The sequence below is a fragment of the Salmo salar genome, chromosome ssa14 (genome assembly GCF_905237065.1).
Source record: "Salmo salar chromosome ssa14, Ssal_v3.1, whole genome shotgun sequence".
NCBI lineage: Eukaryota > Metazoa > Chordata > Actinopteri > Salmoniformes > Salmonidae > Salmo > Salmo salar.
Genome location: NC_059455.1, coordinates 85,643,370 through 85,666,213, shown reverse-complemented (window position 1 = coordinate 85,666,213; position 22,844 = coordinate 85,643,370). Strand labels below are relative to the sequence as shown.

General features: G+C 43.9%; 2 protein-coding genes across 3 annotated transcripts in view; one reads left to right on the top strand and one right to left on the bottom strand.

Moving 5' to 3' along the window:
• Positions 1-165: 165 nt before the first annotated feature.
• On the top strand, positions 166-3,374 carry LOC106570500 (lens fiber membrane intrinsic protein). The gene is made up of 5 exons (XM_014142906.2): positions 166-727; positions 1,460-1,674; positions 2,133-2,282; positions 2,387-2,521; positions 2,850-3,374. Exons 2-5 carry the CDS (start codon positions 1,500-1,502, stop codon positions 2,912-2,914), a joined length of 525 nt encoding a protein of 174 aa, XP_013998381.1. The 5' UTR covers positions 166-727; positions 1,460-1,499; the 3' UTR covers positions 2,915-3,374.
• A 3,183-nt stretch (positions 3,375-6,557) lies between these two features.
• LOC106570498 (tubulointerstitial nephritis antigen-like) overlaps positions 6,558-22,844 on the bottom strand; it is a 69,959-nt gene continuing 53,672 nt past the window's right edge. For both annotated transcript variants that reach the window (XM_045694901.1, XM_014142904.2), the window contains exons 10-12: positions 19,776-19,899; positions 9,867-9,912; positions 6,558-9,750 (exon numbers count right to left, since the gene is read on the bottom strand). In XM_045694901.1, the coding sequence (XP_045550857.1) occupies positions 9,592-9,750; positions 9,867-9,912; positions 19,776-19,899 (329 nt within the window). In that variant the 3' untranslated portion in view covers positions 6,558-9,591. The remainder of the gene's footprint in view (positions 9,751-9,866; positions 9,913-19,775; positions 19,900-22,844) is intronic.

Here is a 22,844-nt window from a genome sequence, read left to right as displayed (position 1 = left end):
CTGTCACTGGAAGATGGCCTATCCCTTAATCAGACCACACAGACTGTCTGTAGCTGTCTTTAGATGGCAGTTTATGTGTGTGTGTGTGTGTGTGTGTGTGTGTGTGTGTGTCTACAAAATACACTGTCTAAATACAGTCATGGAAAACTATGATCACAGAGTATTCAACTTACAGTGTATTTAAAAACAGTATTATGAGGAAGCAGGTGAGCAACATATTACAGATGTATTCTGTATATTAGAGAGAGGACAACCAGATAGACAGAGGGGCCATCCCTCCCTATACTGTATGTGTGTCTAACTGTCTATCCATGCCGCCACAGCCACACATCCATTGAAAGAAAGAATGTTGGCTTCAGCATGTTGCATTGACTCCAACAGTACTGCATACCTATGCACATCCACAATTCTAGAACATACCAAATACAAACCAGCCAAAGCCCCTACCCTAACCCCCTGACCCCCACCCAGCCGCCTACACTGAAAGGGCTGTGGGGGTCACATGATCCCGTGCCACTAGCGATGGCTTGTTCAATTGCATCCGTTACATGGGGACTGACTGTTTAAGGATTCTGCTTCCATCAACAGAGGGGATAGCCCAGTGGAGTTCTCTTCCACTCTCCTATCTCTCCTCCTAGGCTTGCAACATAGCTTTCTCTCTAGCCCTCTCACCCTTTCTCCCCAGAAAGGTAAACGGTTAAGAGGGTGTTTTTACTGAAGAAACAAGGTAAGCGGCATCCTAAATACAGTATATCTATATAATGTTACCTTGATAAAAATGTATAGTTGTTCCAAAGACACAGTTACTCAGTAAACTGAAGTCTGAAAAGAAGACAATAGTGGTTGAATAAACACTGATCAAATTCAATTCAGTGCTTGGCAGAACTTACTTGGCAAAAGAGCTGTTTAAGGATACTAGTTGTAAACGTGCATTCTATGACAATGTAAAAACTGCATGCGTGTTTGTTTATGCTATATGGAGCAAATGTTCATATATGTTAACAGGTGTCGCATAAAGCTTAGATTGTATCTGACTTATTGTCTGTGCCATAGCATCATATGAAGTAGTGCTTATGAGTGAGCTCAACTGATAATAATTATAAACTCTAATATATATGATCCCAAATTACCAGTATTTTGAGACTACTGTGATTCAGCAATTTGTACTTTGACGTTCAAATATTGTTGTCCATGTAACAGTTATTTCCGGTGTCAAGAATCGTACTGAACTTATTCCTGTTTCTATTACATTCTATACTGTATGGAATCATTATTATTAAAACTGAGTGTGTTCTACATACGAAGATCATACCAGATAGGTACAGGTGTGTGTGTCTAACTTCATCTTCCTCTCTAGTATGAGGAGCTACGAAGTGGCCAGAGCAAACTGTGTGTGTGTCATACAAAACATTATATCATCCAGGTGTGTTTACCCACCCTCCCTCGTCTTCCCATGCAGTATCAGGTACCACACAGTGGCCACAGCAGCATCTCTTAGGATGTACAGCTTCATGGGAGGGGGCCTGTTCTGTGCCATGGTGGGGAACATCCTGCTGGTGGTCTCCACAGCAACAGACTACTGGATGCAGTACCGTCTGTCGGGCAGCTTCGCCCACCAGGGCCTGTGGAGGTACTGCATGTCGGGCAAGTGTTACATGCAGACGGACAGCATCGGTGAGAACACACGTCAAGCAAAACCTCCCAAATGGCACCCTTTTCCCTATGCCCATAGGGCTCTGGTCTAAAGTAGTGCACTATATAGGGAATAGGGTACCATTTGGGACACAGCCTAAGAGAGCAATTGTAATTAAAACTATGTTTACCACTCCTGTACATGGCCCAAGAGAATAGGCTACCAGCAGCATCTCAGTAGTTAATAGAGGCTTCCTCCTAGTCTAGTTAAAGTAATTTGTCAGAGACATCTCATCAATGGCTGCTTTGTTTTATGTTACAAACCTGTTGTCACAAACCTGTTACTGGAATGTATTTTAGAGTAATGTTGCACATGAGAAATATGGCGCCACCTACAGGCTGAGAATGGTACTAGGTTTAGTTGTCAAACTGCCTTGAAGGAAGGATGCTGGGGCTCTGTTGTTGTCATCCTGCTCACTACTCTGTCTGTCCCCTTCTAGCATATTGGAATGCCACCCGGGCCTTTATGATCCTGTCAGGGATGTCGTGCTTTGCGGGCATCATCGCAGGCATCCTCTCCTTCGCCCACTTCTCCGCCTTCGAGAGGTTCAACCGCTCCTTCGCTGCAGGGATCATGTTTTTCGTCTCCAGTGAGTCTCACACATGCACACATACACACACGCACGCACGCACACACACACACAGATGTTTAGTACAGCATATTTACCTTTTATATTCCCCTGCCTTCTCCCAGCCTTATTTGTTCTTCTGGCAATGGCCATCTACACGGGTGTAACAGTGAACTTCCTGGGCAAGCGTTTCGGTGACTGGCGTTTCTCTTGGTCCTACATATTGGGCTGGGTAGCACTGCTCATGACGTTCTTTGCAGGTAAGAACTGACATACGGGGTTAATCACAGTACTCAAAACTGGCTCCATACCAACATGCCCAATATTTCTATTGCCCGGTCCAAAAACAACTCACAAGCCCTTAGTCCCCCAGCGTTAGCAGATCTGAAGAGTCTGATGAAAGCAATATGGTGATGATTTTCCCTAGCCTTCCAATGGGTTAGGGGGGCCTTGCTCCATCATAGTGCTGAACCTTCAGACCTGATAGATAGTGTAGGTGCTGAAGGGAGGCTTGTGGGTTTTTGGGTGTCTACAGCTGGTTTCCAATGTCCATTGTCTATTAACCTGTGTGTGCTCTGTGTGTTCCAGGGATATTTTACATGTGTGCCTACAGAATGCATGAATGTAGGAGAGGAGGCGGCCCTACACGCTAGAGAGAAAGACACAGCAAATCGCACAAACTGTTTAAACATTTTTTTTAACACTGAATGAATGACCTTAACATATAACAGAAAGCCTTCGTGCCTACATGGGTCTCCATCCCCTGATGCTTCCAATGGATTTCCTGGATAAATAAAGATTTGATAGAAACATATACAATAGCTTTCTGACATTCACATGAAAAGAAGGATAACAACTTGATTTAGAAAGACAATTCCACTAGCTTCTTTATCTATGTACAGTAAACAGGAAAATATGTTTCAAAATGGCTGGCACTGCAATGGTTATGATATCTCCTTAGTGCCCTTTTCAAGCATATATGCGAGATGAGAACAGGCATTTTGTACATGCAAATGTAGCCTAATTTAGTTTTGGTTAGGAATATGGGCAGGTGGAGCCATGCTCACTAGGCAAGTTCTCATATTTTCCAATAAAGTTCCTCTCTAAATGTTCTGTTGTCTCTATGTTGATACTTAGTGCACAGTCCACCTTTTTAGGTGTATTTTCCTTATTTACATCCCTTTCTGAGAAGGGGTTTTAGTTATGGGTTGTGTTAGTGATGGCTGTCTTGCACTCAAAGTTTTACCACAAGATGGCGGCCCTAAACCAGCTTTTATTAGCAGGGCTTCTTTGCACATACTGCTAGACAAGTTGTTTCCGTTGCCTGGGATGCTTCTGTTGCCTGGCAAATCCCAAAGCCAAAGCAACTGCATGAAGGTGAGAGGGCCACATCTTGCAAAAGGTAAAGATTTGTCATACAGCTTCTGTAAGATTGACTGGTATTGTGCAGATTTTCCCTGTTCAATATCTACCACAATTAATCATGTTTTACTTTCCCCGAGGCGAAGAGCTAAGAAGTGGACCCAAGGTGGCCCCAGTCACAAGCTAATACATGAGACCTCCAGGACATGTTTTTGCATTGTTATGTATAGTCTGTAAATGAAGAAACTACTGCACAACCAAGTGGAAAACAATTCCCTAGCGCTACATTAACTGGCATGATGTCAACACTTATAGGAGATAAGAATCCCACACGCTAAGGGAAACCAGTCTCCTTTATTTCACAACTTACTTTTTTTGTGAGAAAAGGCTTCCCCCAAACCCCAACCCTCGTCCTGTGGAAACTCCTATTGTCTTTTACAGTTGTTGACATCTTCAAGAATACTCCAGGTTTCACATAACTACAGAAGGAACCGATGGAGGATTCTAGAACACCCTATAGACAATGAGAGAAGAATTGGACAGAATGTGATGGATAATTCCTGGACCACTGGGGTGGGGTGGCGATGTGTTTGTTGCAATGCCTATGTCCACAGTCACAGTTTACACCTCGATTGAGATATTTGGCAATTGTCATAATCTGGAAGGTTAAAGAAACAGCAGGCGTTGAGGTAATGGGTGATTGGGCTTTTCCTGAACCAGGAACAATGGGAGAAATGTAAACATGTTGTCACCAAATGCATGCCTCTGTCCACATTTCCTTATGTGGTACCTTTGGCATCCTTACTTGACCCCCTTGGTCCACATGGTGTACTGTTCTGGACAGATTTATTAATTGCCAAAAACAGTAAATCTAAATAAGCAAAAATGTAATGTGTCCGCACTGAAATATATGTTACATAAAGCTTACTTTTATTAAATTAATTTCAATGCATCATGGATAGCATATCAGTTGTTTGGCTTAACAGCCATCTCAGCGTGAAGGTCTTCATAACACCAATAACAGTCAGTTCACTAGCTACATATGAGAAAAAAATAAACAAATATACAGTATCAGTTAAAAGTTTGGACACACCTACTCATTCAAGGGTTTTTCTTTATTTTGACTATTTTCTACATTGTAGAATAATAGTGAAGACATCAAACCATGAAATAACACATATGGAATCATGTAGTAACCAAAAAAAGTGTTAAACAAATCCAAATATATTTTATATTTGAGATTATTGACAGTAGACACCGTTTGCCTTGATGAAAGCTTTGCACACTCTTGGCATTCTCTCAACCAGATTCACCTGGAATGCTTTTCCAACAGTCTCGAAGGAGTTCTCACATATGCTGAGCACTTGTTGGCTGCTTTTCCTTCACTATGTGGTCCGACTCATCCCAAACCATCTCAATTGGGTTGAGGTCGGGGGATTGTGGAGCCCAGGTCATCTGATGCAGCACTCCATCCCTCTCCTTCTTTGTCAAATACCCCTTACACAGCCTGGAGGTGTGTTGGGTCATTGTCCTGTTGAAAAACAAATGATAGTCCCACTAAGCCCAAAACAGATGGGATGGTGTATCGCTGCGGAATGTTGTGGTAGCCATGCTGATTAAGTGTGCCTTGAATTCTAAATAAATTACAGTGTCACCAGCAAAGCACCCCCACACCATAACACCTCCTGCATGCTTTACGGTGGGAAATACACATGCAGAGATCATCCGTTCACCCCCACTGCATCTCACAAAGACACAGCGTTTGGAACCAAAAATCTCAAATTTGGACTCCAATTTCCACCAGTCTAATGTCCATTGCTTGTGTTTCATGCCCCAAGCCAGTCTCTTCTTCTTATTGGTGTCCTTTAGTAGTGGTTTCTTTGCAGCAATTCGACCATGAAGGCCTGATTCACACAGTCTCCTCTGAACAGTTGATGTTGAGATGTATCTGTTACTTGAACTCCGTGAAGCATTTTATTTGGGGTGCAATTTCTGAGACTGGTAACTCTAATGATCTTATCCCCTGCAGCAGAGCTAACTCTGGGTCTTCCTTTCCTGTGGCGGTCCTCATCAGTTTCATCATAGTGATTGATGGTTTTTGCGACTGCACTTGAAGAAACTTTCAAAGTTATTGACATTTTCCATATTGACTGACCTTCATTTATTAAAGTAATGATGGACTGTCGTTTCTCTTTGTTTATTTGAGCTGTTCTTGCCATAATATGGACTTGGTCTTTTTCCTGTGAAATGTGGCTATGTTTGGCATGAGTCCGTCCATCATGTGACTATTGAAGCCTCAGGGGTTAGAACCTATAAAGGATTAAAAGGCAAGTGAAAAACACAACTAAGGGCTCTATTCAATACCTATTGCAGAAAATTGCGCATTCTATAACGCTTCAGCGATACTGGCTTAACAAAGCCCTAAATAGTGGTAAAGTCTTCTGGTGTACTCTTTTCTAAACAACACAATGTCATCGTATCCATTTTCAGCTCTGTTGACTCCCTCCCCAGTCCCCCCCCCCCTCAACCCCCACCTCCCTTCTGTTCTCCATTCTTTCTGCACTGTCATGCCTCGTGAACCCATGATGCACCTCACCATCCCACCATTTGATCATACTCATCCTCTCTCGCTTGTTTGAAGTGAAAGTAAATATTCTGTAGACCGCATGGTTCACACAGCATGCGGCTATGTCTGCCCTACCTCCTATAGCCTAACCTTCCTCCACATTGAACATTGCTTGTCCATCCACACGTCTGTTTTCTTGCGTCTCTGTCCTTTTCTCAGAGGTGATGGTTGTAATGAGGGTTTAAAACTAAAGGCCTACTTGAAATGTATGAAATTGTGTAGGCTTATAGGAGCCTTGGCTGAGTTACAGTAACAATGTGACAACTGGAAGCCATATTGGAAAGGTGGCACAGTTGAAAATACATCACTTCTGGGAAGCCAAGCAGTTTATTGTGGAGTGAGACTGTATATGATGTGGTCTCTGAAAGGACAGTTGGCGCCTCTGGAAACTGATACATTGAAAACGAATGACAAAAATATATTTCAAATTTGAACAAAATTGCCAAAATTAGAGAGACTGTATAAAAAGAGCACCTAGGCAACATTACATAAGGCAGTTATATCAAGTTAAATCAGTATATCAGAATCTGTGTGTTCACTGGCTTCAGTTGAGTCTTGAGCTACCTACTTAACATTTTTGGGGAGACGCACAACCTTTGAAATGTCACAATGAGTCTGTTGTATGCCTACACATGCCTATTGCTAAATACTGAAGTGTTAGTGGCATGTGGTGTCTAAGATATTAGGCTTATACCATCAAACTGACAAAAATACTACAATGAAACAGCATTGAACAGACTTTGGCAGCTGAGTGCGACCTCCTCCTCACCTTTTGATTTGTGCGTGTTCACCTTGCAGAAGAATAATATGCACCTCCTGAGCACCCTTTAAAGCACATGTGCCAAACTCATTCCACAGAGGGCTGATTGTCTGCAGGTTTTCGCTCCTCCCTTGTACTTGAGTGATTCATTAAGTTTACTAATTAGTAAGGAACTCCCATCACCTGGTCGTCTAGGTCTTTATTGAAATAAAACAAAAACCAGCAGACAGTATGGCCTCTTATGGAATGGGTTTGACACCCCTGCTTTAAAGCAACTGGTCAGGGGAGGGGGGAGTTTGTGTGTGAGACAAACACCTCTCAAAGCAACTAATACACAACAGCAACAATAAGAATATTTTCAGCAAAACCATAACACTGTGTACAGGTAGCCTAGTGCTTAAGAGCATTGGGCAGTAACCCGAAAGGTTGCTGGTTCAAATCCCCGACACGACGAAAGTGACAAACCTGCCAGTGTGCCCTTGAGCAAGGCACCTAACCCTAATTGCTCCTGTAAGTTGCTCTGGATAAGAGTGTCTTCTAAATGACTAAAATGTAAATACACCGAATGAAAGAAATTAAGACTATAATACACAATGGGTCTAATCTTTCAACCAGAGGCCCTCAAAAAAACAGCACTTATTTCATTAAGGCATTTGATAACCCATAAGGTTGTCATGTTGAAGCATCATCAAAGATAGTGGATAACTAAGATGGTTTCCTCAAGCTGTTTACCATTGAAAAAAATGTGTCATGAACATGCTTTCCTGTGTGAGCTCACAGCTTCTCCATAATGTCTGGCATGCTCAAGTGAGAGAGGGAAGAGCTGGCTCTGGTCTACTTAGTGTCCACTCTTGCTCGTCCCACCCACCCAACCAGAAAAAGTGAGACGGGCCAATAAGTAGCCCAAAGTGGCTCCACCCCGATCAGAAAAAAATGAGGGATTCAAGTGTCTCTCTTTCTCTTCTGTCTCTGGCATCATCTGGTGGTGACCATTTCACCTTCTTCAAACCAAAAGGACAACACTGTTATTTCAATCGATCTCATATTTTTCCAAGATATGATTTTATCAACCAGTTGATTTAATAAACGGTATGTGTTTTTCAAAGGCTGTTTTTTAAGCTCCTCGCTTGCTACAAATCACATCTACACATATTATACATGCTTCATCTCTGCTTTTATACATACTGTATAAATAGTAATAAGGGAGATTTATAAACGGCTGATCCACTAGTATTATTTCTAATGAAAAGTTGTGTTCAAGCAGTTGGTTTCAGCCAAGAGCTGTTGATTTGATGGTTGATTTGTTATCATTGGAAGATTGACACCATCTCTTCCATAAACAGATAGATTATGTGGTACTGAAAACTCAAGAGAAATTTGGCATTGAGTTTCACTTCCAGAGCTTGCTGAAACTCAATACTGTACTGTGCATTCAATGCAATTAACCTAAAAATAAAACAGCGATTTTTGGTAAATGAGGGGAAATGAATTATTGGTCAAACGGACAGCTCACTAAACCCTCAACCCCACCTACCACCAAGCTTCTAGCCCAACACCCTTTCCAGTGTAAAATTCTGCATTTTTGGAACATGTGAAGATATGCATGGCTACTGCAACTGCACTAGATCTGCTGACAGTAATAGGAATACATTAATCAGCGATGTAAGTAGCTAGACTAAGAGTTAGTGATAACGTTAAACTAAACTGTAGTAGATCGTTAGTTTCTCTCATCTCTTGTTGTGGGAACTGCCCAGTCTGGTGCCTGTATCATTTACCCCTCTATCTCTCTGGTTCTCTCCATCCCAATCTGTCCCTAAGGGGTTGGCTTTCAAAATACACAACAACAGAGAAACACAGAGAGAGGGTTAACCAAGACCAGAGATACATAGCCACCTGTCATGGCAGCCAAATGGATAGCCACCTGTCATGGCAGCCAAATGGATAGCCACCTGTCATGGCAGCCAAATGGATAGCCACCTGTCATGGCAGCCAAATGGAGAGCTACACAATGAGAAAGAGGAGAGTGAGAGAGTTCAGATCAAGACAGTTCTTTCATCATTATAGCAGTGGAAGTGAAGACTTGAACAGAAGTAGGAAGTAGACAGTCTATGCCAGGCCGAAGCCGAGGAGTCTGGGAAGGATGGTCTTTGGAATAATGAGTCCTGAGGTGCTTATTGCTGTGTCCTGAAGCCAGAGGAGGCTGTATGGAGAAGCCTCTCTCAGCCTGCAGGCCTGGAGCTTGTTTTGGTGCCATCAACCTTGAGTTGGGTTGGGGGGTTTCAAAACCCCTAGGCTGCTGTAAGGGGAGGTGGGTGCAAGGGGGTAAGGGGTTAAGAGTTGGAGTTCTTGGGGTAGTTGTTATTGGTTCCCCCAAAGGTCAGAGTGGGAACTGGTTGAGTTGTTCCCCCACATTTTAGCGTGGGGGTAAGGGAGTAAGAGCAGGGCCTCATGGGCTGGTTGGGTTGCTCCCCCAGGGTAGGGAGGGGAAGAGGGTATGGGCTGAAGGGTAGGCACTCTGGGACTAGTTGAGTTGCTCCCGCAGGGTAGGGGAAGAGGGTGCTGGGTTCCTGGAGTGTATGTCTCTACTTGCGTCGGCGGTGATGGTGGCTCTGCATGTCTTCCATAGTGACCCTACCCCACGCGCCGATCACGAATGCCTCAATCTCACACTCGTTCTCACCGCGAGCGATACGGAAGTAGCCGTTCTCCCCCCAGTTTTTCCCCCACGAGTTGGCAGCAATCTGGAAAAGTCAAGCATTATTAGGAAGAGTGGCATGGGTTAGAATGTACTGTAGATATAGTTGATACATAATAGAAAAGAGAGAGAATATGTGATGAGATAGGAATCCTTACTTACCCAGAACTTCTTTGTTGTCCCATCATAGTTCCTCTCCTCTCCCCACCTGGAACAGAACACACCGAGATGGATTACGGACATGATTGTTTTCCACTGAAGGGCACAAACTGGAACTAAGAACAATCGGACAATGAAGATGTGTGAGAACACAAACACACAAGGGAACGAAAAAATATTATATTTGATTTCATAATATGCATGCAGGTTGTTCCACCAATTAGGTGCCCTTTGAATAGTGTAATTTAGTTGGGTTTTTAATTTATTTTGAATTTCAGCAAATTTGAACATTCTGTCATATAGAGCACATGTTTAACTTAATTAAAAACCAGCTTTTCCGTCTCAAGAGGTTAAATAAAAAATGACTATAGAAAGTGCCCATTAATTGCAAAATAAAGTAACAGGGTTGACCGTAACAGGGTTGACCGTAAAAGTGTTGACGAATGCATCTTAAATCCGCCATAAATCCCCTTGTGACAGGGGGAATTGAAGTTTATTGTGTGAACAGGGAGGGGAAATTGAATACAAGCTTCACAAAAAAAATATTAAATTGTGAAACATTTCTAGCCTATCAGTTTTCCACCACAAAATACCTGAAAATTGTCAGAAAGAGTAGAACCAGCTCACCTGCATTAACAATATTATTTTACTATTAGATGTTCAATGTTTCTTTTGAAAAAAATGATTTAAAAAGGAATAGTTTAACATTATAAAAATTAGAGTTCAGTTCACTTAAAGTGGTTGATCTTAAAATGAGGGGACAGGTTATTATTTGTTTTACCTTAAAATGAATCAATAATCAGATTAAATAAATATGAATCTTTAGAAATTAACAAAGCATCGAAATAAGTAGGGCTTCACAATGATGGTGAAAACTTGGAGAAATGTTGGGGTTAAAGTGGGTTCAAATCTTTCTACACTCTTAGAAAAAAAGGGTTCCAAAAGGTTCTTTGGCTGTTCCATAGGAGAACCATTCTTGGTTCCTGGTAGAACTATTTTTGGTTCCAGGTAAAACCCTTTTGGGTTACAATGTGGAACCCTCTGTGGAAATGGGACAGCCTATGAACCCTTTTAGGTTCTAGATAGCACTTTGTTTCTAAGAGTGTAGAAGACACAGGGGATGCAGAGAGGAACATTCAATTTCCCATATGGTCTATATTAAAGGGCACTCATTCAATATAAAATGTCATATATGTGCACAATTTCTACTTAAATATGAAAGGGACGCAAAAGGCACTCATTTCAAGGAACGACCCATGCTCTGATTTTCAATCATGCAATTTTTTTTCTTTACATATATAGTTAAAATGTTGTGTATTTTTACAAATATCTTTTTAAATATATCCCACCGCATAGGAATGTTAAACCTGAGAGTGTTTTGACACAACTGACGGTGAATTCTAGGAAGAGCTAAGTAGAGCTGATGTACTGGGTACAAAACATCTTTCATCTCTTAAATAGTATCCTGAAAACAAGAGGTTATTTATGACCATGGCTAAGGAACACCAGAGCAGTTATATTACCCACACACATACACATGTACACACACACACACACACATTTCCCCTGCATCCCACATCATTCAGATTCCTCAGCAGCACATGGAATTCCCCCCCTCTGCCACTTCCCCCTCGCAGCACAGGAAACAGGAAGGAGAGGGACGGCCAGGGAGGAAGTGGTCACCGCCCGACTCCTGTCATCTCACAGACAACAACATTGCTGAAGGTCGAGCGAGGCTCTCATAAATAAACCTTACCCATGCAGAGGAATCTCTTACTCTCTCCCTTTCTCCCTGTCTCTCTCGCTCCTTCCCTAACCAGCATGCTTTGATCTCAAGAAGTCCAAGGCCCATACATTCCCATCATCCTTAGCTTCTGGTCCTATCTGGCAGTTACCCCCAGTCGGTGGCGGCCCAGCATCCCTGCGTCTCAGACCGACCTTCCCTCCCCCCTTCCTCGCTCCAGTTCTATTCCCATCCTGTTTTGTGAACACCAGCCCCTAGGGCCCCTAGAAGCCTCCAAGGGCGACTTTGTCCTTTTATAAGAGAAAAGGAATGCTGGGAAAGAGATGTGATATTTTCAGTCGTTTCCAAAACATTGGCAAATAATGCCAACCTTCAATCAGCAAGTTTCTTTATTAGTCGAGTCTGGTTCGGACAAGAGTTCAAGGGTCATCATGCTCTGAATAGGCAAATACAAACAGCTGTACACACTGTACACACTGAGGGTCAAGGATTTGGGGCTGTGTGTGTGCTTGTGTGTGTGTGCACGTGCATGCGCCTACTTGTGGGTGTGGGTGCTTATGTGTGTGTGTGTGTGTGTGTGTATACAGGCAAAGCCAGAGAGCCATACAGAAACGGACCACAACGGAGCCCTTATCTCCCTCAGTTAGCATTGTTCCTCCAGGACAATGAGGGACATACCAGTCCTCCCCTCCCCTATCCCTGACCTCCTCCATGGGCCTGATCCTCTCTCTGTCCCGTACGGTTGGGATCAACGACCCAGACAATACCTTTTCCACCAGAGTGGACCTTTATTCGCTAAACACAAACTTTCCCAGGCCCTTGGCTTAATAGAATGCACTGCAGCAGGATTTCGGCTGTAAAAACAGTGATTGGTGTGATGGTCAGGCTCTACGCACCCTGGCCCTCCTTTCTTTCTCCCAGCCCATCCCTAAATCCATACCCTCGGTGCCCCCCGAGCCTCACGTTCGCAGCCCAAAACAGCGAAAGAACCGCAGTGTCAGCGGAGGAGGGGGGAGACTAGCTTCAACCGTCATCATCATCAGTGGAGCATGCTGCTCAGACCAGACACCAGCAATGTGCCAGGACCGACCAGACACCAACAATGTGCCAGGACAGACCAGACACCAGCAACGTGCCAGGACAGACCAGACAGGACAGGCCAGACACCAGCAACGTGCCAGAACAGACCAGACACCAGCAGCATGCCAGGACAGACCAGACACCAGCAACGTGCCAGGACAGACCAGACACCAGCAACATGCCAGGACAGACCAGACACCAGCAATGTGCCAGGACAGACCAGACAGGACAGGCCAGACACCAGCAACGTGCCAGAACAGACCAGACACCAGCAGCATGCCAGGACAGACCAGACACCAGCAACGTGCCAGGACAGACCAGACAGGACAGACCAGACACCAGCAACGTGCCAGGACAGACCAGACAGGACAGGCTAGACACCAGCAACGTGCCAGGACAGACCAGACACCAGCAACGTGCCAGGACAGACCAGACACCAGCAACGTGCCAGGACAGACCAGACACCAGCAACGTGCCAGGACAGACCAGACACCAGCAGCGTGCCAGGACAGACCAGACACCAGCAGTGTGCCAGGACAGCCCAGACACCAGCAATGTGCCAGGACAGGCCAGACACCAGCAATGTGCCAGGACAGTCCAGACACCAGCAGTGTGCCAGGACCGACCAGACACCAGCAGTGTGCCAGGACAGACCAGACAGCAGCAGTGTGCTTCCCTGTGGCTCAGTTGGTAGAGCATGGTGTTTGCAACGCCAGCATGGTGTGTGCAACGCCAGGGTTGTGGGTTCGATTCCCACGGGGGGCCAGTACAGAAAAAAAATATGAAATGTATGCATTCACTACTGTAAGTTGCTCTGGAGAAGAGCGTCTGCCAAATGACTAAAATGTAAATGCCAGGACAGTCCAGACACCAGCAGTGTGCCAGGACAGTCCAGACACCAGCAGTGTGCCAGGACAGACCAGACACCAGCAGTGTGCCAGGACAGACCAGACACCAGCAGTATGCCAGGACAGACCAGACACCAGCAGTATGCCAGGACAGACCAGACACCAGCAGTGTGCCAGGACAGACCAGACACCAGCAGTGTGCCAGGACAGTCCAGACACCAGCAGTATGCCAGGACAGACCAGACACCAGCAGTATGCCAGGACAGACCAGACACCAGCAGTATGCCAGGACAGTCCAGACACCAGCAGTGTGCCAGGACAGACCAGACACCAGCAGTGTGCCAGGACAGACCAGACACCAGCAGTATGCCAGGACAGACCAGACACCAGCAGTATGCCAGGACAGACCAGATTCAATGTGCGTCCCAAATGGCACTATATTCCCTATATAGTGCACTACTTTTGCGCCGAACCCTATAAAGGGAATATGGTACTATTTGGGACTCAGCCTTATGCTATTGGCATCAATATACCAAGACCCTAGACCAGGGGTTCCTAAACTTTTTCAGCCTGGGACCCAAATGAGAAATTCTGTGTTTTCCTGGGACCCAAGCTTTGGAAAATATGCAACTATACGTAAATATCGGAACATTTCATTGCCTTTATGCCTAAAAAAAATGCAATATAGACAAAAACAAATAACAATGAAATACCCATAAATATCTTTTCATTTTTATTTTCCCCCATTAAAAACACTCCTACGTACCTGTCTAGGTTGGAACTGTTGCTTTTAAAATACAATAAATTATTTCATTCTGAACTGGAATAAACAGATTGATCACATCACACAGATGTATAACAGAACACACACACACACACACACACACACACACAGGCTTTTTGATCGTGCAACCCTAAGTAACAGTACAGATGAATTCAGGCCTACTGTACATCTTACTGTATAAATGATTATTGATAGAAAGTCTAGGTTGAAATACATTTAAAATACATATTTTTGTATTCTGAACTGGAATAAACTGATTGATCACACCACACAGATGTAGACTAGAAAACACACACATACACACAGTCCTAAGGAGAGGTGTGTGACTGGTTGAAGTTTACAACAAGCATGCATAGGTATCTGGTGCCAAACTGGATCAGAACATCTACTGCTTTCTCAGTCAGGCAGGAGACTGCTTCCTGCTGCAGATGAGCAACCCAGAACTGTGTGAGTGTTTGACTCAAAAACATCTTGCTTCAATCAGTTTATTCCAATTCAGAATAAAATTATTACTTGTATTTTAACAGCAACAGTTCCAACCTAGACTTGTTTTTAACAATACTTTCTACAGTAAGATGTACAGTAGGCCTGATCATTTTTCATCTTCATCTGTAGTGTTTCTTAGGGTTGCACTATCAGTAGCTAGTTACCTTGCTTTGGCTAACGTTAGCTATTAGCTCTGTAACGTTACAAGGCCAGGGGATTGTTTGAGTTTCTCTTTCACATCTACTACTATGAGATATAGTACTCCCTTATTTCTGCATATCATCACCTGTTATAAAATGACAACAATGCCTTCTAGTTGACTTATTTTTCCACTTTCGAAGCACTGTTTCCTGAAGCATTCTGCCCTGTTCTGAAAGAACTCCCTGTGTTTACCGTCATGTTGTGCCTGGATGTTTGGTCAGGACGTGTCGTTTTATTAATTTGTTCGTTTTGAGAGACTCATTACTAAGCACTTCCCCACACAAAACACATTGTGGGCGCTCCTTGTTATTTCTCAAAGTTTGTATGAAAGAGACAAAAAGTAATCACTGTATTTGCGTTTCATGACAATTGAGCTCAGTCAGAACTTGTGGCTAGCATGAATCCATTTCATGATGGCGAGTGGGAATAACAAGGCAGTGCCTTGAACGACAGCGCTGCAGCGTGTGGGTCGTGGAGTGATCATCAACAAAACTTCAGAAAAAAGATCCAGTAAAGCGCGAAGCACACGGGCATCTCCCTCTACCTTTACCTCTGCCACTAGCGCAGCTGCCAAACTGAGCAGAGACCGCTGCTAAGCTGTAAGCAGAGACCGCTGCTAAGCAGAGAGCGCACTGAACCGAGAGCGCAGTTGCACTTGGCCAAATAAATTCCAGTAATTAATGCAATAATTATACATTTACGTCGCAACCCATGACCCACCACTAACAATTAATGATAAAGTGAAAACATGTTTTTTTAAATCTTTTTCAAATGTATTGAAAATAATTTACATTAGTATTCACACCCCTCAGTCAATACATGTTAGAATGGGTAAGTCACTAAGAGCTTTTGCACACCTCGATTGTACAATATTTGCACGTTATTATTAAAACAAATTCTTCAAGCTCTGTCAAATCATTACTAGATAGCCATTTTCAGGTCTTTCCAAAGATTTTCAAGCCGATTTAAGTTTAAACTGTAACTAGGCCACTTAGGAACATACAATGTTATCTTGGTAAGTAACTCCAGTGTATATGTGGCCTTCTGTTTTAGGTTATTGTCCTGCTGAATGGTGAATTTGTCTCCCTGTGTCTGTTGGAAAGCAGACAGAACCAGACTGAACCAGGTTTTCCTCAAGGATTCTGCCTCTGCTTAGTTCTATTCTGTTTCTTTTTATCCTAAAAAACACCCTAGTCCTTCCCGAAGACAAGCATACCCATAACATGATGCAGCCTCCACTCAGTGTTGTGTTGTGTTGTGTTGTATTCAGGACATTAAGTTAATTTCTTTGCCACATTTTTTGCAGTTTTACTTTAGTGCCTTATTGCAAACAGGATGCATGTTTTGGAATATTTTGATTCTATAAAGGCTTCGTTCTTTTTACTCTGTCATTTAGGTTAGTATTGTGGAGTAACTACAATGTTGTTGATCCATCCTCAGTTTTATCCTATCACAGCCATTAAACTCTAACTGTTTAAAAGTCACGATTCGCCTCGGTGAAATCCCTTCCACTCCTGCAACTAAGTTTGGAAGGATGCCTCTATCTTTGTAGTGTCTGGGTCTATTGATACACCATCCAAAGTGTAATTAATAACTTGATCATGCTCAAAGGGATATCCAAGGTTCCCATCTTTGCGAGGCATTGGAAAACCTCCCTGGGGTTTGTGGTTGAATATGTGTTTGAAATTCACTACTCAACTGAGGGACCTTACATATAATTGTATGTGTGGGGTACAGAGATGAAGAAGCCATTAAAAAAATCATGTTAAACACTATTATTGCACACAGAGTGAGTCCATGTAACTTATTATGTGACTTGTTAAGTACATTTTTACTCCTGAACTTATTTAGACTTCCCATAACAAAGGGGTTAAATACTTATTGACTCAATTGACATTTCAGCTTTTCATTTTTTATTAATTTGTAAAAATCCTAAAACAAAGTTCCACTTGACCTTATACTCACAGACAAACACACACATTATGAAAAGTTAAATGACACATTATCATATGAGACCCAAACTGAACCAGAAGAACAGGGCCGGAAGTGGATCCCCCATTGCTCTGTTTCTCTTGATTAATGGCCGATCAGATAAGGAGCAGATAAACTGCCTCAATGACAGCTCTCAGCAGCTATGCTTAGAGTTGTTCAAGCCAACGACAGCAAACCCTCCAACTCCAGTTTTTATTAGGTGGCTTTAGCATTATAAATAGGGTTAAGTGCCTTGCTCAAGGGCACACTGACAGATGTTTTACTTTGTAGGCTCAGGTATTCAAACCACTGACCTTCCGGGTTACTGGCCCAATGCTCTAACCGCTAGGCTACCTGTTGCCTTTACAAGGGGAAGGTGTGTTCATAAACCTTATCATTCCTAATCCTAGTCACACATGTGTTCATGTCTAGAATAGACAGCCCAGTCAGACAGTACTCAACAAATGCCTGATGGCTCAGAGTAGACTAAACAATAGAGAATTTGGCCGGGACAGGGTGTTGGGAGTTAGAGAGGGATGGGGTGTTGGAGTATGAGGGTTGGGAGTTAGAGAGGGATAGGGTGTTGGGGGTTGAGGGTTGGGAGTTAGAGAGGGATGGGGTGTTGGAGGTGGGATTTAGAGAGGGATGGGGTGTTGGGGTTTGAGGGTTGGGAGTTAGAGAGGGATGGGGTGTTGGAGGTTGAGGGTTGGGAGTTAGAGAGGGATGGGGTGTTGGGGGTTGAGGGTTGGGAGTTAGAGAGGGATGGGGTGTTGGAGGTTGAGGGTTGGGAGTTAGAGAGGGATGGGGTGTTGGGGGTTGAGGGTTGGGAGTTAGAGAGGGATGGGGTGTTGGGGGTTGAGGGTTGGGAGTTAGAGAGGGATGGGGTGTTGGTTGAGGGTTGGGAGTTAGAGAGGGATGGGGTGTTGGTGGTTGAGGGTTGGGAGTTAGAGAGGGATGGGGTGTTGGGGGTTGAGGGTTGGGAGTTAGAGAGGGATGGGGTGTTGGAGGTGGGATTTAGAGAGGGATGGGGTGTTGGGGGTTGAGGGTTGGGAGTTAGAGAGGGATGGGGTGTTGGAGTATGAGGGTTGGGAGTTAGAGAGGGATGGGGTGTTGGGGGTTGAGGGTTGGGAGTTAGAGAGGGATGGGGTGTTGGAGGTGGGATTTAGAGAGGGATGGGGTGTTGGGGGTTGAGGGTTGGGAGTTAGAGAGGGATGGGGTGTTGGGGGTTGAGGGTTGGGAGTTAGAGAGGGATGGGGTGTTGGGGGTTGAGGGTTGGGAGTTAGAGAGGGATGGGGTGTTGGGGGTTGAGGGTTGGGAGTTAGAGAGGGATGGGGTGTTGGGGGAGGTGGGATTTAGAGAGGGATGGGGTGTTGGGGGTTGAGGGTTGGGAGTTAGAGAGGGATGGGGTGTTGGGTTAGGGTTGGGATTAGAGAGGGATGGGGTGTTGGGGGTTGAGGGTTGGGAGTTAGAGAGGGATGGGGTGTTGGAGTATGAGGGTTGGGAGTTAGAGAGGGATGGGGTGTTGGGGGTTGAGGGTTGGGAGTTAGAGAGGGATAGGGTGTTGGTAGGTTGGGAGTTAGAGAGGGATGGGGTGTTGGGGGTTGAGGGTTGGGAGTCAGAGAGGGACGGGGTGTTGGGGTTGATTGGGAGTCAGAGAGGGATGGGGTGTTTGGGGTGAGTCAGAGAGGGACGGGGTGTTGGGGGTTGGGAGTCAGAGAGGGACGGGGTGTTGGGGGTTGGGAGTCAGAGAGGGACGGGGTGTTGGGGGTTGGGAGTCAGAGAGGGACGGGGTGTTTGGGGTTGGGAGACAGAGAGGGACGGGGTGTTGGGGGTTGGGAGTCAGAGAGGGACGGGGTGTTGGGGGTTGGGAGTCAGAGAGGGACGGGGTGTTTGGGGTTGGGAGTCAGAGAGGGACGGGGTGTTGGGGGTTGGGAGTCAGAGAGGGAAGGAGTGTTGGGGGTTGGGAGACAGAGAGGGAAGGGGGTTGGGAGTCAGAGATGGGGGCGAGGCAGCAGGAGCTGGGAAGAGGGAAAAGTGATGAATGAAGATGGAGAGAACACTGTGAGGAAGTGGGCGCTCCTCGTAGAAATTGCCCTTTGGCACAGATCTAGGATCAGCTTACCCTCCCCAAAACCTACCCTCACATCTATTGACCTCTAAACATCTAAACTGACCTTTCATCAGCGTCTAGGGACAACCTCATTCTCCTAGGGAGACAGAAGATTTGGGGTGGGGGTGGGGAGATAGAAAGATTGGGGGTGGGGAGCCAGAAGAATTAGGGTGGGGGTGAGGAAATAGAAGGATTGGGGGTGGGGATGGGGAGCCAGAAGAATTGGGGTGGGGAGATAGGGCAGGACAGGGGTTGTTAGCTAAGTAATCCAGGTATGTAGTGTCTGCCAGCCTACATTTTCGTGGTCCCCGCGGTCTGAGCCAAGGTGTGTCTCAGAGTCTCAGAGCGACCGACAGACCGACAGAGAGGGAATATCTTACTCACACTGAACACAACACACCTGTGGTAGTATGCAGGTCTGGGAATGTTTACTGGTTGATGTTTTTTTATTTGATCATTTGGTATACGTAAACAAATGCTAGACTTAGATATTGATCATCTAAAAATGTTAAAATATAATAAAATATGAATGCATTGATTTATTCCAGAATTTAGAAAGGTTAACACTGAATCCATGAGATCAAAAGTAATACATTCATTTTCCTATAAGTGCTGCCTCTTCCATACTGTACAATGGATAAAAGACATTACAAAGCTCTATCAGATGGGAGATGATTGACAGCCTTACCCTGTGATTCTGACGGAGTGTGTGTTGTGTTTGCGGTACTGTGGTGGTTTGGTGAAGCTGACGTCTGTGTGTTTGTAGATTCCACTCTTATAGACGAAGAAGTCCTCATGGACCTCCAGGATGGCTGCAGGATACACAGGAAAAAAAACATTATCAATGGACTGGATACACAGGAAAAAAACACATTATCAATGGACTGGATACACAAGAACAAAAACACATTATCGATGGACTGGATACACAAGAACAAAAACTGATTATAGATTAACTGGACACACAGAAACACACACTTTTTACAGCCAAACCAATCTATAGCTTTGCAGATGGTTATAAAAGGACCAACCAAAGGCAGTGTCATGCCTCAATATTGTTGAAAAACATAGAATCAACTTGACCATTAATCCTAGTCAGGTAGGGCCTAATTCAGACTTGAGATAAGAAGACTCAACATGTACTTAAGTAAAACATGTTTTACTTAAGTCCATGTTAAGTCTACTTATCTCATGTCTGAATAGGGTCCATAAAGCATAGCTGTAGTTTGAAGGTAACCAATTTAGACTCCAACCTTGTACATCAGGCAAAGAGTTTCTATGCTTGACTGATCGCAAAGGGAGCTCAACCATATCATTTCCTTCTTGCACTAAACTGAAATTAATACACCACAAGGAAAAAACAAACTCAAAAGCTAATTCAATTTCCTAATTTCTTTACTTCTTCCGAGCACAGTTTCCCATTTCCCCCTGAGAAGAACACACCCAAAAATCAGAGTGCAGCTTTGGTGTTGGGCCACTTTGAACCAGTGCATTATAAACCCTGAACTCCCTGTGACTTTCTCATTAGAAACCCAACTGGGATAAACAATCTGGAACGCTCACTGAGTAATTTCCACATTTGGAAGGACTACCTGTTCTTATTGGGCTACCGTTCTCTTTGTCTCCTACTGACAAACAAGGACACACGCTGCTCTCTGGCAAAGGTAACGACAGAAATTCAAGGGAGAAGAAAAGAGGAAAACTTGACGCGAGGCCAATGTTTCAGTCCTGCTGTTTGGAACAATACAACAAGGCTGGCACAGGCTCACAGACTATCTCTGCACAACCACACGTACACACACATACAAATATATTTTTTATTTGATTTAACCTTTATTTATAAAGGTTTTTCTCATTGAGACAAAACAACTTACATACACAACATTGAACAAAACTATAAACACACATACAGTACAATTATATATTACGTAAAGAAACACAAATGTCATAACTAAAACAGCTGTCCTAAAGACTATTACACTGTTCTATGATAGTTACATCGACCAAGTGTTTAAACTCCACCAACGTGATTAGATCATACAATTTTAAAATGTTCAGGAGAGAATTCCAGGACCACGGCGCTGAGTAACTAAAACTATTTCTACCATGACCTGTTCTAATTCTTGGGACTGTTAAAAGCAAATGAGAATGGGACCGTAAATGATATTTATTTACTGACATGATTAAAGAAGAACAGAGATAGTGGCATTTTACCCAGTATGGCCTTATAAATCAGTGTATACCAGTGTTTAAGCCTATGCAAGGTCAATGACGACCAGCCAACGGCGCTGTAGAGATCACAACCTGAGGGCCACATGAGATACTGAATTAAGTGCTCTCGGGGTGGTGGTTGAGGCCTGCATATATATAACATCACTAAAATCTCAAGCCGCCAGTAATGTACATCGTACCAGCTCCTTCCTGGCCTCCAGAGAAAAACAAGCCTTATGCCGGTAGTAAAAACCTATTCTCAGCTTGAGCTCTCCATATGAACAGTGAAGCTCAGCTCGTCATCCACCCACACTCCCAAATATTTGTACACTTTGACTTGCTCTACAGTATGTCCATCCAATATAGCAATGACATGATTAGTAACATGCCTGGCATTTGAAAATACCTGCATTTACCTGCATTTTGTTTTACCTGAATTCAGAACCAGCTTCAAATAATACAGATTCTGTTGTATGGTGTTAAAAGCTCTTGGGCATTTTCAAAAGATAAAGAAACTGTTACCACTTGAAGAAAGAACAGTATCATCTGCATAAAAATGAACATTCGCTGTTTAAATAAGATCCCCAATGTTGTTGATATACAAAATGAACAACATTGGGCCCAAAATCAAACCTTGCGGAACACCTGAGCACCACTCTATGGACTCAGATTTACAACCATCTGCCATTACACATTGTGTACGATTTGAAAGGTAACTTATAAACCAATCTAGAGCATGACCAATAATTCCACAACATTTTAACCTCTGCACCAACACAGCATGGTCAAATGCCTTTGACAAATCAACAAAGACAGACACACAATGTAACTTCTTGTCAAGAGCACAGTGGATGTCATTTAAAACCTTCAATGTTGCTGAAACAGTGGCATAGCCAGACCTAAAACCTGATTGCATTCCATTTAAGATGTTGTTTTCTTGGAGGTAGGCCTTTAGCTGCCTACTAACTAAGGACTCCAGTACCTTTGACAGTATAGACAATTTTGATATGGGTCGATAGTTGTCAAGTAGCGAAGGATCTCCACCTTCCAGGAGAGGCAGTACAAAAGCAGATTTCCATAACTTCAGGGATCTCCTTAACGTCAAGTGTGAGGTTAAAAATACATGTTAAGGGGGAGCAATGATGTCTGCAGCTAGGTGTAGGAGGCGGAGGTCTAGATCATCAGGACCAGCAGATTTCCTTTCTATCAATTTCTTTCAGGGCTTTGCGCACTTCTGAAACAGAGAAGGATGAGAAGGAGAACCTGGCGAAGGATAAATTCAGGTAAATTCACAGGGGGCTCATTTATACCTTTAACCTTTTCAAATAAACTGCCTGCATCTAGAAAATTATCATTTAAGGCTTTCAGAATAGAGGTTCTCTCAGCTACAATCTGTGTGTCTACCAACAATTGTTTGGGAAGCTGTGTATCTTTTTGGCACTCCAAAGCTTTCACTAGCCAAAATTTGGAGGGATTATTTAAATGTTCCAAAGTAGATTTAAGGTAGTGGTCTGCTTTCAGTTTTCGGGTCATAGCCACACCCAGA

Excerpts from the sequence above, each read along its gene's own strand:
- LOC106570500 (XM_014142906.2), top strand. The coding sequence starts at position 1,500 with ATGTACAGCTTCATGGGAGGGGGCCTGTTCTGTGCCATGGTGGGGAAC. Across the intron at positions 1,675-2,132 it reads CATGCAGACGGACAGCATCG|CATATTGGAATGCCACCCGG; the intron begins GTGAGAACACAC and ends GTCCCCTTCTAG. Across the intron at positions 2,283-2,386 it reads GATCATGTTTTTCGTCTCCA|CCTTATTTGTTCTTCTGGCA; the intron begins GTGAGTCTCACA and ends GCCTTCTCCCAG.